The following is a 20,011-nucleotide window of genomic DNA, read 5'->3' on the forward strand; positions in this document are numbered from 1 at the left end:
ATCAATCAAACAATCCTTTCATTTTTATTTGTCGTGTGAAATCGTACTGTACGAGGTACAATTTCAGTGAAATGTAATCCCAGCATCTCCTTCAACATCCATCACTGAGGCTGTGGATGAGCCGTTATGCTTTTAAATGTGTCTGTCAGTTTTAACAGTGCTATATCTGAAATCAATTTTCACAAGATAAATGACTTAATAATAATCAAAAAATATTCAAATATGTTTAACTGGACATACACGTTGCATAAGAGTAGCTTCACTCTGCTTCCTTGACGCCAAATCCCAGAGACCATATAAACTGCAGGGTGGACTCAGCACTAAATAAATGAACTACATGATAAGTATTTTTGTTTTCCACAAATAAAACAATATAAAAAGGGTTATTGCGGAAACGTTATCACCATGCTGATAAAGCAGCACTCTCACACTCTGATCAGCACCTCCCTTTTTCCTGTCTTATAACTTCAAATGAGTCACAGAAACACAAATGTGTCAGATGAACAGTGCGTAACTCATCCTCTAAATGTATGCTCTGACAATATGTAGTGTCTGAGGCTTTTGCTGTGGCTATTGGATCACTGTGCTGGGCATTGTATGTCATAAGAGATGATAGAGGAGTGTGGTCCAGGAAGCACACAGGCACACGCCCGACAGAGTCACGGCCAAATCGCAGGTCTGCCGGAACCGCTGCTCGCCACTCAGTATGGTAAGCCATGGATTCCCTGTCGCTCTGTAGGTTCCTCCCATGATGCCATCTTGCTCTCTAGTCACACCATCTTGGCTGACAGGCGATGTCCTTGCCCTCAGTGCAAACACTCGGCGACTGGGAACCCTGTGTTCTGTGTTAATTTGCAGATAACGTGGATGAAAGGAGGTAAGCTTCATGGCAAACAAACATGAAATGATTACACAGACGATGTTTTGATGTTCAAGTCAGAGCAAGAGTTAGTAAACCAATATGTGGGGAAATTGCGCCATCTTGTGGCAAACATGTGCAAGTGGGTGCAGAAGAGAAGGACACAATCACTTACCGAGACAGCTCTGCAATGGCACAATGACAATAATGACGACGACAGAAAGAAGAGATGCATATGCCTATAGAGAAATGAGAAGAACGATTTCAATTAATTATCACATTTCTGTTCCCAAAATAGCAGTCCATAGTGTCTTTAATGTCTTATTCATGATGAAAGTCCAGTTAGCATTTTTCACGTATTTCAATAATTAAAGGTAGATTAAAATATCAAAGGAGGATAATAAACTGTTGGAGCGCAGCTTGCGGTGGGTTTAATTTTTCTCTCACTACATACAGTACAGTACGAGTGGATTGCCTTATGCCTACCAGGAGGAGCTGTGCACGATTCTGAGTCATTCTCCTCAAGGCTTTTCCCATCTGGACTCCGAGCAGTGCTAGAGAACAGGGCGTTACTGCTTCTTCTTCCTCAGTCTCCACACATCTTAGGAGATAAAACAATGGAAACTGTGTTACACACCATAACAGGCACATCAAGCCTTCATATTTTTTGTTAAAAAAACAGTAGAAGCACATCATTGAAATGATAAGAATGAGGTCAATGAGTAACTGCAGTTAGCAGAAGTGGGAGTCCAACATCTAGATGTGTTTAGCAATAACACCTAATGTTAGCTAATTGAATTTGCCTTAAAGAATTTTAACATTTTGGGGAATATTCACTTTCTCACAAGAGTTAGAAGAGAAGATTGATACCACATTTACAGTATGTCTGTCCGGTAATATCAAGCAAACACTAAAAGTTTCAGTTAGCTTAGCTTAGCATAAATACTGGAAAGAGGGGGAAACAGCTAGCTTGGCTAGGTAACAAATTCCACGGTAACATGTTAAATCTTGTTTGTTTCTCTTTTTTAAAAAGTGTAAAAAGCATGTTTCCAGTCTTTGTGCTAGGCTAAGCTAACAGGCTGCTGGTGGTGCCTTCATATATACCATACATACATGAGTGTATTTTACCAATATTCTCACCTTACTCTAGGCAAGACAGTGAGTATGTACAGAAATACCATTGGTAATGATAACATCAAATATTCTATCAAATAAAAATAAAAAAATCTGTAGAAGCCCATTATATTACAACCCATTCTCACTCCCAACTTGTAAGATTCGGACGCTTGGTCATTGGCTCTCAGCGTCAGATACGTTGCAATAAGCACCATCAGCGTGTGTATGGAATGCCCCGGGCAGAGCAGCAGCTCCGCGGCGCATGAAGATGACGTAGTATATGTAAAGAGCGACAATGGTAGAGAGTAGTATTAAAGCCCAAAATTCTGCGTGAGGGAGGTTGTTTGGTTGGGAAGGTGGATGGGTCAAACAGTACAGGACTTTCACCCCGGAGACCAGCGTTTGTGTCCCGCGTGTCACAGAATTAGCATTTTATAACCCCACCCACGATCATTTCCCAAACCCAACTGTCCGTTCTTTTTGTCTTAAACTCAACTGTCCCGTTCTTTTTTTTCTAAACCCAACTGTTCCATTCTTCTTTTCCTAACCCCAAGTGTGATTAGATCTGATGCTAAATGAGAGTTTTAGCATCAATAGCAATACCAAAGGCACCTGACCGATGGGAGTTAGAATGTGTTGTATATTACAAGTACCATTATGGATCACCTAAAACATATTCATTGACATTAGTAATTGTTGTGGCAGTCACCTTTTTAAGATCTTCACCACGATGTCCTGCTCATCACGATGTGACACATTAAACAAGCCGCGGATGCTCAATGGAAGAACGTGGGCTTGTTGCGCCAAAACCACCAAGTTGAACATCCCCTGTGAGTTTGTGTGAAATTAAAATCATATCAGGGGCAGGTGGGTTATTCACAGAGAAAGTCTCTAAATAACAATGCTGTATAATACTGTTTGTTGTTTTTATTACGGTGTGCCTGAGCCCGTGAAGGTTTAATTAAGTTTATCATAAAATGATGAGATTACAGCTCAAGTAAATCTGTCACCTGAGGGCTTCCTGCTAGAGCTGCTCTGCCATACATCGACATGGCCTGATCAACCAAGGATAATGAGTCTTCTCGCTTGCTGGAGGAAGAGTAGTAGTAGTGGTCTCCCATTTTCAGCAGCGCTATAAAAGAAGATAAATACTTGATTGTTTATTGAGCAGACTGGCAGAAAGAGAGAGAGGTTAAAGCAAAATGAAATGAGAGGAACTTACCGGATGGATGGGGATCATAGTTTAATACAGAGTAGTTATGATATCTCCACTGACAATCATAACTAAGATTCAGTTCCTGCATTTGGGAGAATGAGTGCAGGGTGAAAAAAAGAGCTGAGCAATGATGAAGGTTATGTTATCAACTGCTGACAATTTCCCTCTGGCTTGGTTTTCTTCTTTTAGAATGTGACTGGGATTATGTGCAATTCGTCCGTCAGCTAGCTTCAGAACTACAATTATACACTACATTGATTTTTAGAACTGTGCTGAAAATCAGATAAAAGGAATATTCCTTGTTTTGCAGATAGATTGCAGTAGATTCACAAACGGTTAAAAACCAGAGAAACAGCATACATTTACCTGGCACAGGTGTGCAACATTGCTCTGGGCCAAACCCAGACCTGTTTCAGCAGCCAAAACATACTTCACAAATGCTTCCTGCCTGTTGGCAACAAAATAAAACAAATGTGAAGACACAGAGATAAATGGCAAAGCCCAGAGAAAATGATTAAATGAGCACAATTGAAAAGTAATTGAAATAAATGTCCCTACCTAGAGCCCTGGAGGTAGTCCTGGAGAGCAGCTCTGACCATAAATCCAAGGTGTCCATTCTGTTCACAGACCTTTTTTAGCATTCTGCACGGAGGGTAAAGGATGGGTGATGAATTATGGAATATCATTTTCTCCACATAAACGGAAAATATTTTAACATGATCTAAAAATAGGTTCTGATTTGTTGAGGTCATTCTAAAAAAAAGCCTCTACAGCTGCAGCAGGATCTTCTTTAAATTCATAATATACCAGAGGAACAATGAGTTTTTCCGTGCCAGACAATAATGCAGTGCCAGTGGACTCTTATTTTTAGATATGCAAATACTGGGCTCTGCCCTTGAATTAGCCACTGTCATTGAAATTAGATGCCACTGAGCTGCGGGCTACAGTGCAACAGCCCATAACAAAGCTTTCTTCACCAAGCTAATGAAAGCCTCTTACATCACAGCCCTCTCCACATCTCGAGACAGCCCTTCCAGGCTTCCTGTCGAAAGGTACCAAGCTGCCTCCACCGATGCAGCTACATGACCTAGCCGAGACGCATTCAGAAACTGCAGTAGCGCAGACGTCTGTGGATCATATAAAAACTATATCATTCGTTGATTGTACCAGATCAGCAACAGGTAGTGGAATGTAACTAAGTACATTTACTCAAGTACTGTACTTAAGTTCAAATTTGAGGTACTTTAACTTACATGCCACTTTCTACTACTACTAAATAATAATATTGAAAATATTGTAATATTTAATTCACTACATTAAGCTTTAGTCACTAGTTACTGTACAAATTAAGGTTTTTGCACACAAATCGTGTAGTTTATAAAATACGCTGTTTTACTACCCAACAATAAATAGGTCTACAAGTCCAGCTAAAATGATTAGCCCATTAAACACTGTATTGATCGTTTCCCGTTTCTAAAATACTAAAATAAGTACTCTTACTTGTAATACTTTAAGTACATTTTCCTTACGATTCTTACATACTCTTAAGTAGTATTTTCAATGCAAGCCTTTTACTTGTAACAGAATATTTTTACAGTGTGGTATTAGTACTTTTACATAAGTAAAGAATCTGCATACTTCTACTACTGATCAGCGATGAAACAAAATTTCAACAAAAAGATGTGGGACTCTAACCTCATTCCTCCAAGGGTTGTCCGGGTTTTTCCCGCTGAGATGATAAATTCCCAGGTTAAACATGCCATCGCCGCTCCCATTTAGAGCTGCTTGCACAAAGTATTTCACTGCATTTTTATGGTCGTTCAGTACGACCCCATGGTACCAGCCAAGACCATTCAGGGCGTTAATTGAGCCTTAAAGCAAGGAAACAGACAGTGGTATAGGGAAGACACATACAACACAGATCGATTTCTAGAAGTACACACGTACCATCGCTGCAGCCTTCGTCAGCAGCTTAAAAGCTCGGGTGTAGTTTCTTTTCACTCCCTGGCCCTGAAGGAATCGTCATCAATCAGTGAATCAATAAGTGTCAAAGCACAGGCGCACACACAAACACACAAAATATCCAGTGTTCAATTTAATCGTAAAATGGGTTGGGTCTTTATGATCTTGCAGAACCTTCATCAGTTGGATGGAGTAGTCATACATCGCTGAAGGATCCTTCATCTGCATAGCACTTCTTTCAAACCACTTCATCGCACTCGCTATGTCTTTTGAGACTCCTCGTTGTCCCCAGTAAAGCATTGTTCCCAGGCGTTTCTAAAGAAAAGAAGAGTTTTTATTGGCTTGTTCTGAACATTGGACTATGCCTACTGATCATACTGGAGGAATAAAAGTAACTCAAACATACCTGAGATTCTATGTCCCCGTTCTCTGCTTTGTATTTCAGATACTGAAAGACGTCACTTGTCTCATGTGTGAGGCTGTTTAAATCCTCTTGATTGCTCAGATAGATGTGTTCAAGTGTGTGTTGCTTTAGAAAAGACAAATGAAACATTAATATAGTAAACTAGTAGTACTGCTACTATTACAAATAATACAACTACTGCTGTTGTAAAGCAGTGGTCATACCACAAAGTGACATTCCCTCCTTCATTTAAAATAGGTTGGGCCGGAAGCTTGGCGACGTAGTGACGACTCGCAGTGCTAGTTAGTGAACTACTGTAGCTGGTGAGCTAACCAGTAACTCGCTAACTGGGCTGGGCTATTAGTAGTCTAGTATTGCCAGACCTATCTCCACAGCACTGCGGAGGAAGGTCTGGCTAGTCCACACAACATTCCTGCATAGGAGAAAAACATGCTCTATTCTATTGGCATTTCTTTAAAACCATTTAGAATCATCTTGGGCAGGGCTAATTGCCGGACGGAGCAGTGGCGCATCTGCAAAATAGCCTCGGGAAGGAACTTGTTTTGGTGGAACATGAGTACGTAGGGAGGCGAGCTCTGGAATAAAATGTGGCTGTCGAGTGTATGATGAGAATTTTACTCAAAAAACAAAGAGAAATACAATTTGATTGTCGGTTCTAGCTCGTTTCCCGGATCGACCGGAGATTAGAATGCCAACACGAAGAAAGCGGTGGAACCTCCAGTGGCACTGGAACTATCCCGTAAATGAAACGTCGTCGATATAGACTAGTAGTAGTCAGTCACAATAGCTCTCAGAGATTCTCTCTATTTTCAAACCTCCAAGTTACAGTAACAGGCTTGCTAACAGTTAACTTGTTAGCTTAGCTCAGTCACTAACGGGACAGTAACTTTGCACAGTTTATTCAATAATTCAACTAAAATTCAATAAAAAAAACACATTTGTTCCATCAGCTCCTGTCCCATAACTGTCAAACCATTGTTCTTTGTGGAACAGTTTTTACTCCAACAGAGGAGGTTAAATAAAAGTGAATGGTGCAACATAGCTAATAAGCTACGATAGCTTTCTGTATTTTGGACTCTCTGGCTCTCCGTCCCCTAAAAGGTCAGCACTGTCAAGACGGCTTGCTTTTGTTCAAATCTGCCCAATTTATTTTTTTTGGGCCAGCCATGGCATTTTACATGCACATGCATATTCTCCATACATTTTGTGCAGCTAAAAAGTACTTAATCTGAATTTTATGGAAATGTAAAGCACAGTGCTGGTAAACTTGGTACCCTATTAAATTATGTACGTAAGTTTTATCTACGAAGAATTACAAGAACTACAGTGTTCTTTCTCTCTCCCGCGGCCCTCACGTGCTGTGAGCAATGCTTATGTCACTTACTTTGAGTCAAGATGGAGTGATCGAGGCAGTGGCACACTGATAAAAGAAGTCAGCTGGAGCCTAATGTTGAAAGACTTTTGAAAATCAAAGACAGACTTCATGTCTCCCACTGATATTGCAAGTGATAAATGACTGTAAAAGGTCTGTAATTTGGAAGACATATGCAGAATAAAGAGCAGCGTTATTATTTTCGAAATTGTCATTTTCTTTTTAAATACAATATATTTTAATTTTTTCGGCCCTTCATGTGAAAGAATTTGGGCACCTCTGCTTTGGTTGAAGTGTCAAAGTTCACCAAATTTGAACTCTAAGTGGAACATTTGCACGGATTAATTTCTGAAAACATAAATAAATTAATTCACTAAAAACTTGTTCAATATACAACGATCAAAGTTTGAGTTATATGTATTTAATGTTCAACACTAAGCTGTTTCATCAGGACTGTGTGGGTGTGGTTTGATCATATTTGATTGGCAGTAGTGGCAACCAAGTTCAAGACGTTTTTGTAAAAATAGGCTAACGATTGTCTCATAACCAAGTGACTTACTGTCGCACAGTAGAGGAATTACCGAACAGTACAGGAGAAGCTCAAAGGCAGTTTCGATTTACATTAGCTGTTTAGGTTTAATTACTAATGTTAACTAGCATGTTAGTTAGCAATAATTAGCCTGTGCTTATGTAATCTCCTTACATATACCTACGCTCTCAGTCTCTGTAAGATTGGGAATGATTGAGATTTCTCTTGGCACAGCTACCAGAAGACTTACAACTTTCAGACACATTGCTCACGTCACATTTACGCTGTCTCTCTCAGTTGGAGGCTGCTCAGTAAAGCAAGAGATTACCGGAAAAGTGCTTCTAAAAGCCTTCACTGGTCTCCGTTCAGAGCAACGGGGTCTATTGGTCCATTATATATATGTCAATGGTGGCAACACAAGCATCAACCCCATGACAGTCATCGGATTGTGATTCAAATGCTTGCTTAATCCTGATTGGTGCTCAGAAGTGCCTTATATCACTTTTTTTTAAACTGAGCTCCGCCCACTTCAAACCAGTCAGCAGAGCTTAGAAAAAACAGCATAGATATCGCTCTATGCTGAAATAAATAAAACCTTTCTAACTTTGGGAGGACATTATGAAGTCATTGCTTATGATAAGAAGCTGATAGAGAAAATAGGTTTTCATGGCCTTGACCAAATACCTTGATATCTAATTAAGATTAAATCCTGATGGATTGTTGTCATCGACTCAGAAAGTTTTCAAGTTGGTCAAAATGCAGCAGCTACAGTTTAGCCAAATAAACTTCACCATAATTGTTTTCTCAGTGCACTGGCTGCCTATTCAAGCTGGAGCAGACAGTAAAGCCTTCCTGTTGTCTTCATGAACCTCTATTTATGTAATGCATCTTATTTAAATATTCCAAGAATAAACAGGAAATCAGTCTGAAGTAGTTTTCTCATAGCGGGCTCCTTGTCTTTGGATTGGTCTTCATTTTATTCATCAGGACAGCTAACTCATCCACATTTTTAAATTAAGATTTAAGACCCACCTATTCTCCTTGGCTGGACCAACAAACACACTATTAATCATATTTAGGAGTCCCTTTTGTAATACTGCTGTTATGTAATTGTACAAGTGTACAGGATGTTTGTGCATACAATATGCGTATGAATTGTTAGTTGATTTGTTTGATTTGCTATGTGCATGTTGACGTCTATGTGTATGAATGACTTGGATTAATTTATTATGCTTATGTGTGTTTATATTGTACATACTGTGAATTTGTGTATATATTTTGAACATCTGATACAGGGTTTGATGTTATTATGCATCGATTGTTATGTTCACTTTTTGAAAACTCACTTTCTTGCCGAGAATTAAAAGATAAGGTCGATACCACACTTATATCTACTAACGCCTTTAAAACTCACTAATTAACATGCTGCATCTTGTTTGTTTAATCCATACACAAAACCAAAATGCAAAATTGACAATTTGTTGTTTTGATGTGACAGACAGTTTCTTGCCTATGTGCAGTGGATACCTTCGAATACTGTTTCCAGAATTTATGCTAAGCTATGCTAACCAGCCACCTGCTCTAGTATGATATTTAACTGATGGATATGTCTCTCACAAATAAGCACATTTTACCAAATATCAATGTCAACTATTCCTAAAAATTTTTTTTTTTAAAAAGAAGCCTAAATAAATACTGCCAATGTTATCAGTTCCTGTTCTTTTTCAGTTGGTACATGTAACACTATTTTTATCACTTCCACGACTACTACTTATAAAAGTACTACCAGTAAAAAAAACAAATATGAATAAACATGACTAAGTCTAACCATGCTAAGAACTCTGTAATGCTGTATTTAGGTACAGTGGTGCTTATACTGTAGATAAATGCTAACGTGGACATGCCAACATGCTCACACAGACAATGCTAACATGCTAATGTTATCCAGGTAAAATGTTCACCATCTTAGTTTTGCATATTAGCATGCTAACATTTCCTAAATTGCACAAAACACAAGTACACCAGAAGCTGTTAGGAATGCCATTAGTTATGCAGGTAAGTGGTCATGAACCAAAGTATTGGACAAAGTGAAAGTTTGACCTGATGATGGCGCTAGATGTAAAGTCAGAGGATCACCCAAGTTATTACAGTTCCTCCTGTAGGGAACAAGAATGTCTGTACAAACGTTCATAGCAATCATCACGTAGTTCTCAAGACATTTCAGTTCCAACAGTGAAGGACCGACTGACCTCGAGATCGATATGGCCATCCCTAGAGCCAAGTCACTAGCATGCTAGCATTAATTATCAAAAATGTAATTTATTTAAACATACCTCATTTTCATGTATCCTGAAACTATCAATGTTGCTCTGTGCCCCAGCATTGGAATAGTAGCTGTAAGCCATGTCCAAGTCTTTTGGAAACCCATCAATTCCTTGTGTGTGCTTGTACCCAGCATGCATTAGGGCAAAACGATTATCCCCCGATGCGCCAATCAAACTATAGACATGACCCTGAAACACACAGGCGTCAATATTATCAGTCATTGTTACAGAAGTGATAGAGTAGCAATTAAGGTTTAAAGAAAGCAGTGACTCCACCTGTTGATGATCGACTGAGTGGCCCAGGCCCGAGAGGTGGATAGTAGCCAACAACAGAGACGCTTTGTGATTTCCAAAGCAGGAGGATACTTGAAGCAGAGCCATTGATTTGAATGTGATTTTACTCTGTGCCTGATCCACAGTGAACATTGAACCAACTGCCTGCTCAAACAAAGTACTCCCAAGGTCCTTCATGCCCAAAGATCCTACAGAAAACGATACAGAAAATTGTCACAAACTGTGAATAATGACATATTTATGACTTGTGTGGTCAAACAGTGCAACAATCTATGACACCTGCTCTGAATTCCTCCTCTTTTGTTTGCAAGAAATGAAAAAGTGTGCTGTATTTAAGTTGTTTTTCCCAGGTCCATGTTTGGATGCAGATTTTCTCTCCAGACTGAGCCCACAGTCTTATGAAGTGAGGGGTACAGGCATCTGCAATAAAACATAAAAAGCAACCTGTCACCTTTTTGTCTTCCCATACTGAATGTGTATGTGTGCAGCTGTTGCATTGACACCCTGTATATGAGATCTGTGTAAAGTGGATCTCTGTGGAATGGTTGCAACACTGCTTTAAAGAACTTGTCAACATAGCATATCACCTGTGTTGATTGGTGACGGGACGTGACTCGCAGTTACTTCTTGGAGAAAAGCTCGTGTAAATGCTTTCATTTCCTGACACTGCTGATGGGTCTTATCCAGCTGCTGTAATGTTGACTCGGGGTGAAGTAGGTTTTTAACCTGTGACATGGATAGTTACAGAATTTTAACACAGCAATAAAATAGCAAAACAATGACTTACCAATGATTAGAAAACAGGCACTTTACCTCTTCAGTTCCAAAACGATAGTACCTGGTAGGCCCAAAATACCCATGGATGCCTGGCATGTACCTGCTTCCTCCGATCACAAAGTATCCATCTGTGTCATCGTAATGGACACTGTCCTGAAATCTGTAAAATATAACAATATAACAAGCTCTTATGATCATTGTGTACATGAGTCATGCCTGCTTTATTGCAGTAACTGGACAAACAAATGCTTGTGAGGGAACCAGTAGGGTTGGGCAATATATCAATATAATATCAATATTATGTGAGGCTAGATATCGTCTTAGATATCGTAATATGACTGTTATATGAGTGTTGTCATTTCCTGGTTTTAAAGGCTGCATTACAGTAAAGTGATGTAATTTTCTGAACTTACCAGACTGTTCCAGCTGTTGTGTTATTTGCCCTTTTCCTTAGTCATTATATCCACATTACTGATGATTATTTATCACAAATCATTGTGTACATTTTTTGTGAAAGCACCAATTATAGTCAACCCAACAACATCGCCGCAATATCGATATCAAGGTATTTGGTCAAAAATATTGTGATATTTGATTTTTTTCTCCATATCGCCTAGGTCTAGGCAACAGTTGTTTTTTGCTTATTTCACAACATTTAAAATCAGGAAAAAACTGACATAAAGCTTCTTTAAATCCATAACCCATCTTACTCATATTCATATCTGCGGGTTTCATCATCCCACGTTGCATCCAGCAGCACCTGAAAGTCAGACATAATAATGCATGAGCTCACGACACAGAAGAGAAAAAAAAAACCTACTCAGCTGTGAACGATTCCAAATTGCAGTACACACTGCAATCGCCTGGAGTTTCCCAGCTGGAAAGGAACCATCTTTCAGGATCTTACAGCTGTTCCAAAAAGAATTTAACAACACCGCAAAGCAAGGGCACCAAACCAAACAGAAGAGAAGGGAAGACTATTCGATGTTGCCCCAAGCTGTATTTTAAAAATGTTAAATATTTCTTATCCCACCACCCAGAGGCACACACTGAGGTTTTATACCTTGGAGTCCTGTATGTAACAGTCCAATCTAATCCATTTCCACCGGGGCAACACTACACTGGTTCGGAAAGCTTCATCTTCTCCTGTTGTCACACGTGCCTGAAATATGACATCCCCTACACAGGAGATATGACAGTCATATATTTCACCACAGGAGATCCAAAGCTCTTTATTAATACATAACACAGTCTGTTCCGCAGTCTCACAAAACACACACCATCACTCACAATCGTCTCATGATACCTCAATCTAATCCCCTGAACTAGTGTCGGGCGTACCCGCAAGCTGCTGTGACCCACCTGTGTCTGTAAGCTGCATCAGAGTCGAGTCGTATACATTTTTCCTATCCATGTGATGGATGATCCCACAGAGCTTCTTGTGACACCATTTTAGTAGGTAGATCCACACGGATAATGTGACGCTGAAAACCGAAGCGACGACACATGATTTGACAAATCATTTCTTCAGCCGCCGAAGCGTGAGGTTGAGTTTAAAACGTTTGCGCTATCTGCTAAAGATGATTGACCTCGCTGTCTTGCATTGACCCTAAATAAAAAGCTTACACGCTCTGGTAAAGAGGCTTCGTTAAGCTTGTAAAGTCATTTGTAATGACAGTGAAGTAAAACTAAAAGCGGAGTGTGTTAAAACAGCTGACAGCATTGAAAAGGTTACAATCACTGACCTGTGGCCTGTCAATGTGCTGACAACCGGCATTGTAAACTCTACATCTGAGGCAGTATGTGGTGGCTTATTTGGTTTTATTGCACACCTTTATAGGGTTTAACATCTAAAAAAAAAATCTGCTATTCTTAATTATTTGATATAACATTTGGAGACCCTGCTGGATATTTTATCCATGCTGTGTAGTTGAACTTCATTCAGAATAAGCTCCATGTAAAGTGACCTAAATGAGAAGTGAGTGTGTGAAGTTTAAGTCCAACCTGGGCTGTGTCACAGCATGAAGACGGGCGCTCTCCAGGGCTCTGTCAATAAAAGGCTGGAACCTGCGTACCACTCCAAAATGCTCACCGGGACTTGCCAGGGGGAATTTCAGCATATCGATTACGTCTACGCGCAAGTAAAACAGCAGATTACATACTGAAACACTATTTACATGTTCATTAAAAGTTTTGGTAATAAAAATGTAAAGGATCTGACCTGACTCGTGTGGACAATGATGAATTCTGTTTCTGATAATCTGCCACATCAGTTGAGCAGGCCATGAAGGGCACTCAGTGGCAGGTTTAATTGGACGTTGTGAGAGTGGCTCTATCTGTAGCACTTTATAAATCCTCAACATGGAGCCTTGGTATGTCCCGGGTTCCCTGCCATCGTTAAGATGGCCTAACCAAGCACGAACTGTCACATTCTGGGCATCTAAGACTCGCCTGTTGAAAAAGTCGCGTTGATATAAAATGGATGTAGGCAATCTGAGTGGCACCTGTTGGATCCTGTAGACTCGGGGTGTGCTGCTAAACCATTTCCTCCTGAAGACCACTAAATCTGTCTCCCCAAATGTAGACACCACCACTTCCACTGCGAGCTGACACGGCCTGGAGCAACGATGCCGCACACGGACCACTGAGCCGTCTATCACTTTGTCAGGGGCTGAGTCAAACCCTATGAAATTGTCAGGCGGGCTCTCACCAGTCTGGGATGGAGAGGTTGAAATGGCTTGTAACCCACAATGTCCCTGGGTGATATGAAAATGAAGTTATGTAAAGATAAACAGGCCAGCATGCAGTCTTTTTCACTTAAACAAATTAGGCAGGAAACAAGTTGCCAGAGGACGTTTTCAAGATGTTTACTTAAACCTGCATTAACTGATGCTTTTGGCCACTCGAGGCAGTGGAAACAAGCTGTGAACACAACATTGACATCATCAATGAGTCCTATTCTCTCCCATGCAGTTGGTGAGAGTCCCAAATGGTATCATCGCCTTTTAAATTGATACTAACTTGTTAGCAAAGAGTATCTTATTTACACATCCCGCAGTTAGGAAGCAACATTAGCATTAATTTGGAGTTGTGTTTGTGGCCATCTGGCAAATGCAAGTTTCTTAGCTCTGTGTTCTTGTTAATATATCTGGTTCTTTAGCAGCTTAATGCTCCACTTTGTTAACCAGCTAGTCTCAAAAAGTGTCTGTCTGCTGTTTGCTGCAGAGCAGCTAGTGTATAGTGGGTTTTAGTACCTTAAAGTTTCACATTCAACAATTCATTTTGGGGTTATCACTGTAATTAGAGTAAAGTTCAATAGAGTTCTTACCATTATAATAGCAGCAGTGAAGACATATCCACAAAAGACTGAGTGTAACACGTTCATTTTTTTTGGCTGAATTAAAAGATAAAAACAAACATTATTCGACAAATGAAGTTAGTAAAATAATGTTAGCCGTCAGTTGTTGGCACCTGGCAGAGCACTTCCTAAACAGGTGGCAGTTGTGCGAGCATACATCCCATGTGATGCAGCATTACCTGATATACTGGTGTTGCAAGTACAGCAGTTTGCACGAATTGCCTTTTAAAGGGCTACAGTACCTAAAGGGCTTGGCTAAATTGACTCTGCTGCACAACAAAAATGGTGTTTGATGCATTTCATTCCTGATTCTATGAGGGAACTTTTCATGGGAGTGATGCATCAAAGCTCAGAGTCTAACTTAATTTGATGTGCTCGAGCCGAAGCCGTGCCCTTACCCTGCGTCCTATTTGGCCTACTCCCACACAAGACTTTGAAGAAATCTGATCTGAAAAACAACCTGATACAGCAGCCAAAATTAATTACCCATGGGCTACTGACTTTTTATGCTTCAAAGTCAAAGGGAATGAGGCATTAGTAACTGTTGCTGTTGGGTTGTTTAGATGACCACACATAGATGAACGCTGTCTTGTTATCTATATAAAGGGTGACTGATGCTAAAATCTACCATCTACAACTCTAGGTGGCATACAAACCTATGTCAGGCAGTTCATATTCATTTTTTGATTGGACTTGATAAGAGAGGGGTATTTTTTAGAAGAAAATGGCTTTACAGGACCTGTGCAATTTCCAGGACATCTTTCTGGACAGTATAACCACCGAATGTTCTTCCATGCTTGCTGGAAAGAAGACAGATTGTAACTATGTGAGTGGTTTGCCCTCTAGTAACAGCACAAGTCTGTTCAATTTTTACATACCAGTTGCAGAGTACCTGGATGAAAGCCCGATACAATTTGGGCAAATCAGCACCGTCCAGAGCTCCAGCGCAGTCTCATATGAAGACTCCATCTTACCATCCCTCTCCTTGCCCACAAGCCTTCCTCTGGCCTCCTCTCAGTCTGTCCCTCTGCCTTTCCCCATGTCTCACGGCACCACCACCCTGGCCTTCATCTTTCAGGGCGGTGTGTTGGCTGCAGCGGACACTCGTTCCAGTTGCTCTGGGCTCGTGGCGTGCCCAGCCGCCCAGAAGATCCTGCCTGTTCACAGTCACTTGGTGGGCACTACTTCAGGTACTTCGGCTGACTGTGCCCTTTGGAAACGGATTCTGGCTCGAGAACTGCGGCTCTACCAACTCCGCCACGGCCGGCGGTTGTCCACGAACGGAGCTGCCAAATTGCTTTCTCACATGCTTCACCCGTTTAAGGGAACCGAGCTGTGTGTGGCTGCCACGTTGTGTGGGTGGGACGGAGGAGAGGTAGATGAATGCCATGACCATGGAGGTGCAAAGACTGATCTCAGCGGTCGTAGAGAAACAACAAAGAGGCAAATGGCTGATCTTGGGAAGTCTGTAGATACAAGTCTTGAAAATGCCGCTCTGGCTCAGAGCACTTCTTCAACAATTGTTGGTCAACAGTGCTTTACTAGAAAGAAAGTGAGTTTATCTGGACCCAGTCTGTACTATGTGTGCAGTGATGGTACTCGCCTGCAGGGAACGCTCTTCTCCGTGGGCTCGGGATCACCCTATGCCTACTCCATTTTGGACCAAGGGGTTCAATGGGGGCTGACAGTGGACGAGGCCACATCAATAGCCAGAGAGGCTGTATACAGAGCCACACACAGGGATGCATACTCAGGAAACTGTGTAGACATCTATTACATCTCCTCAAAAGGGTGGACACGCAGGAGCAGAGAGGACTTGAAAGAGGAATATTACAGAGAAAAAGAAAGACAAGAGAGAGACAGGACGTGACTTTGGCTGAGTAAAGACATGAAACATCAAAAATGGCAAGAGAGAAGAAAAGGCAAACATCGGCGAGTATATTAGAGAGACGGGATGGCATCTTTGCAGCAGATACTGAATTAATGAACAGGACAGGCAGTTGCAACCTCCAGGCTATTTCTCAAATGATTTGGGCATGCATATCGTTCCCTCTAATAAACAGCTGATGTTTTGTTTGCGCTGATGATAAAAATGTATTCTAACAGCACTCTGCTGTCTGTCATTTCAATTTGGACGTTAAAACATTATGAATCATTTCAAGTGTGTGAGATAATTACAGCCTAGTCCTGCATGTGTTTGAATCACACAGACACAGAGAGAAGCGGAGAAAAAGGCCGGAGTGAATAGCCCAAAAATCTAAATGTCTCAAGGTCTTTCCGTGTATAAGGGAACTAATTTAGCTGTAGCAATAACCGGTAGTTGAAAACTGATTTGTGTCTGCTGTCAAAATTTGTCTGAAAGTTTCTCTGACACTTCAATAAATTAATGTATCAATGCAATTTTGCTGAACTTGCATGTTCATTCAGTTTGAGCAGTCTGGTAGTAAATTAGGCATACTAGTAATTATTCTGGTGACAATGACTCTGCGAGGGATATTAGAGCAAAAGGTATAGAGCCGTTCATCCTTGTTCTCACTGTTCAGCGCTGCCCTTTCAAACTTCAGTGAAGGCAGCCAAAGTATGGCGGGGAAAGTTTTCAAGGGTGAGGCAATTTACTATATGGGAGGAAACTTGATAGCATATGAATGATGCTACATGTCAAAATGTTGAAGTGGTGCTGAAGGTTATTGCTCAAAATGCTGATATGTCGAGCTTATTTTTGCAAAGTGCCATGACAGAGTTTTTGATGGCTAATGTGTGCGTATGCATGCAGCCGCCTGTGTATCTATGTGTTATAGGGCTGTGCAACTGATTGAAATTTTAATCTCGATTACGATTTTGGTTCCAAACGATCACAAAAACAGAGTAATCGAGAAAAACGATTATTTTGCACGCTACGTTTTGCAAGTAAACTCTTATTTTGTCATGTGTTCTGAATGAAAAAAAGAATGTTCAAACAGGAAAAGTATGAAGGGAAATTTCACAGTTCAAGGTGTTTGTTTTTTTAATGTTGATTTGGTTAACTGTTTTTTTAAGTTCAATAATTGCAGCATCTTTCCAAATGACAACGAGTAATCGTGTTATATAATCGTGATTTCAATATTGACCAAAATAATCGTGATTATGATTTTTTCCATAATCTGAAGTGTTATCCACTGTATTAAATAAATTACAGGTAGGGTTTGCGTGATGATGCTCAGCACATCTCCAGTGAAACATCAGAGTACCACTCTACGACTGAATGCAGCTTTAAGAGGAGAAAGCCTCCCTTCCTCCCCAACCTCATCTATAATTCCCATCTTAGGAAGTTCATTAATGACAGAATTATTAAGCGGGGGGAGGGGCGGGGGGTAAACAAACTAAGGGTGGAAACATATTGGTGGTCCAGATTTCAACAGAGCTGTGAGTGCAGAGCGAGAGAGGACAGAATTGTGATAGTAATCAAAGTTTTGAGGGTGCAAGAAGAGCTGTGACTCAGTGAGCGTTAGGGCTTTCTTTGCTTGACCTCTTCAAAGCTTTTTGTTCCGTTTTGGCGGTTTCTTATTCTCGCATGCAAACTCCAGCTGTGAGCAAAACAAACTCCACTGGATTTGACCAAGAAGTGAAATGTCACTGACCCTGCCTTCTGAGTTACATCAGTCCATCTGTTGTTGTTTTTTCATTCTTTTCAAAAAACTTTGAAAACATATTACAGGCAGAAATTTGCCAAAAATGTTTGGCAGCCCTCTGTCACAGTTTTGCACTTGTAAATCTGTCTCTTGTTCTCTCAAATCCTGACTAGCAGATTGATTACGGCTTGGCTTTTGTTTTCTGCTTGCGCAGAAGTTTTGGCATTAATAAACTTCTGTATCCAGCTGGGTATGTAAGGGATGTAAGGAGTGACCTTTTAGGGTTGCCAGTTTGCTTTTTAGTCATATCAGTGAACACTTGCATCGCTACCACTTGTTTAAAGGCTCTCTTGTTTCTTAGTCAGGAGAGAGTACTCACAAATGATCAGGAAACATTGATGTGCAGAGCAAGACTGCTCTCTGTGGATGAATGATCACTTTTTACACTATTGAGATGAGCAAAGCAACCCACAAAACATGTGGGTGAGAAAACAAGCATATCCTATTCCAGGACGTATGGGATAAGATTAGCTAGGATAAGATACGTCAAAATGTAAAAAATATCATATTACCTAAAATCTCATGTTACTCCATTTTCCAAAAATTAATCAGGCTTAATATTTAGATCTTGGACATCCACATGACAAATATAGACATGTATGAAATGATGTGTTTTTGAACATTCATCCTTGAAATTTGGATTAGTAAATTCAAATTTAGATTGTATTATTTGAAGCAGTTTTTTTTTTCTGAGACAAAGAATTGAAATGACTCATAAATACCAGCTTAAAGCAAAGACTTAATGGGGGACTGAATTACAGAAATGTACTGTATTAAATTGATCATTCACTTCCAAGAAAAACGCGTCATGCACGCACACCCAACTCACTGGAGAAAATATCCTCTCAATGTGTGGTAATTACAGTCATACATTTCAGACACGTTTTTTAGCCAGTGGGAGAACATTATTGGTGAAATGTAATCTTAAATGCATCCTTGAGTAGCAATTTTCTGGCCCAGCTTCTGAGTGGAAAAACTGGGAAAATGCAAACGTACTGAAGATGATTATGGAGACTGGCTATACTTATGCAGATTACAAAACACAGGATTGCTTCAAGGGAATGATAGGCTACATCCTAACCAAAAAATAAGGTTGTTTTTTTAAACGATGTACATGTTGTCCGGAAAACTATGATAATAAAGGTGATAATTAGATACCAAATTAAGCTATGATTTTGAAGACATTTGGTTTAACAAACTGAACCAAGTTAAAATAGTGATTTGTCACTGTGTGCCTGTGTGGTAGCCTACTCAGTGGTCACTGTGTGTATCCTTAAAAATAGTAGGCTTTTAGGGTGGCTATCTGTCTCCTTCGGGTAGTTAAAAACAAATGGAGAGGGAAAGAGAGACGTAGACCCTCTCCACTATGTATAGCGAGGAAGAGAGGGATAGACACACAGAGAGAGAGAGAGAGAGAGAGAGAGAGAGAGAGAGAGAGAGAGAGAGAGAGAGACAGACTAGGCTAAGTGGACAGACCTCATGTTGAGCTCTGATGAACCTCGGCATCCTTTCCCACGTTGGATCATTTCAGCTCCGTTAAACCAGAGAGTCACCGGAGCAGAGCTGCGAACACACGGTAAGCTCTATTCTACTCGACTAAAGCACTTTTTTCTTTATCTTCGCGATGCACTAGTTTATTGAAGTGAAGCCACTTACCCCCTACGCAGACGTGACAAGTTTCCACTCCTCGGCTCTCACTTAATCGTTCAGTTTTTTGGGTTTTTTTGGGGGGGGGGGCTTAGACACGGTGAGGCGGTTTCCCAGATGTCCCACTGTTATTATTTATGTTCGCAAATAAACTATAAGAAGCAGACCTTTTCGCCTTTTTCTCTCGCGAGCAGATTTAATTTAACCATGATGCGCGAGCTGTCTAGGTGAACTAATGCACGGCTGGCTGGGAGAAAGGTTTGGGAAAGCGAACGAGCGCCAAGCTTTGACAGATGGCACGGGTAATAACGCTGTGCTTCCCCTCTCATTTTCTGGCTAGGTACCGTGTGTGAATGTGCGCGCGAGCTCGGTATCTGCGCGCCATGCTCACCTGCCGCGTGCACTTTCTCTTTCACGCGGGGACGCTCGCCGATATGACGGGGTCGCTGGACCTTGGTTAGTAGT

General features: G+C 40.7%; 3 protein-coding genes across 3 annotated transcripts in view; 2 read left to right on the forward strand and 1 right to left on the reverse strand.

Moving 5' to 3' along the window:
• LOC120565014 (protein sel-1 homolog 3) lies at nt 1–19,441 on the reverse strand. The gene is made up of 27 exons (XM_039810303.1): nt 19,376–19,441; nt 15,124–16,046; nt 14,971–15,031; nt 14,202–14,267; nt 13,095–13,629; nt 12,878–13,004; nt 12,236–12,357; nt 11,937–12,052; nt 11,584–11,633; nt 10,910–11,033; nt 10,684–10,822; nt 10,376–10,516; nt 10,079–10,284; nt 9,812–9,991; nt 5,560–5,682; nt 5,328–5,468; nt 5,135–5,201; nt 4,887–5,062; nt 4,191–4,318; nt 3,750–3,833; nt 3,558–3,639; nt 3,198–3,273; nt 2,986–3,107; nt 2,685–2,803; nt 1,346–1,460; nt 1,035–1,098; nt 1–842 (listed from the first exon to the last, which is right to left on the reverse strand). The coding sequence occupies exons 2-27, from the start codon at nt 15,198–15,200 to the stop codon at nt 601–603; spliced, it is 3,483 nt and encodes a 1,160-aa protein (XP_039666237.1). The 5' UTR covers nt 15,201–16,046; nt 19,376–19,441; the 3' UTR covers nt 1–600.
• Nucleotides 15,229–16,177, forward strand: LOC120564940 (proteasome subunit beta type-11-like; the record flags this gene model as incomplete). Its single annotated transcript, XM_039810207.1, has 2 exons — nt 15,229–15,606; nt 15,673–16,177. Coding segments are annotated over 2 exons (807 nt in total), but the record flags the coding sequence as incomplete, so codon positions are not given.
• The window catches only part of LOC120564941 (cadherin-24-like), a 27,594-nt gene continuing 26,974 nt past the window's right edge, over nt 19,392–20,011 (forward strand). Inside the window, exon 1 of the mRNA XM_039810209.1 lies at nt 19,392–19,475. The gene's annotated coding sequence lies outside the window, so the exon portion shown is untranslated. The remainder of the gene's footprint in view (nt 19,476–20,011) is intronic.

Source organism: Perca fluviatilis, chromosome 9 (genome assembly GCF_010015445.1).
Source record: "Perca fluviatilis chromosome 9, GENO_Pfluv_1.0, whole genome shotgun sequence".
NCBI lineage: Eukaryota > Metazoa > Chordata > Actinopteri > Perciformes > Percidae > Perca > Perca fluviatilis.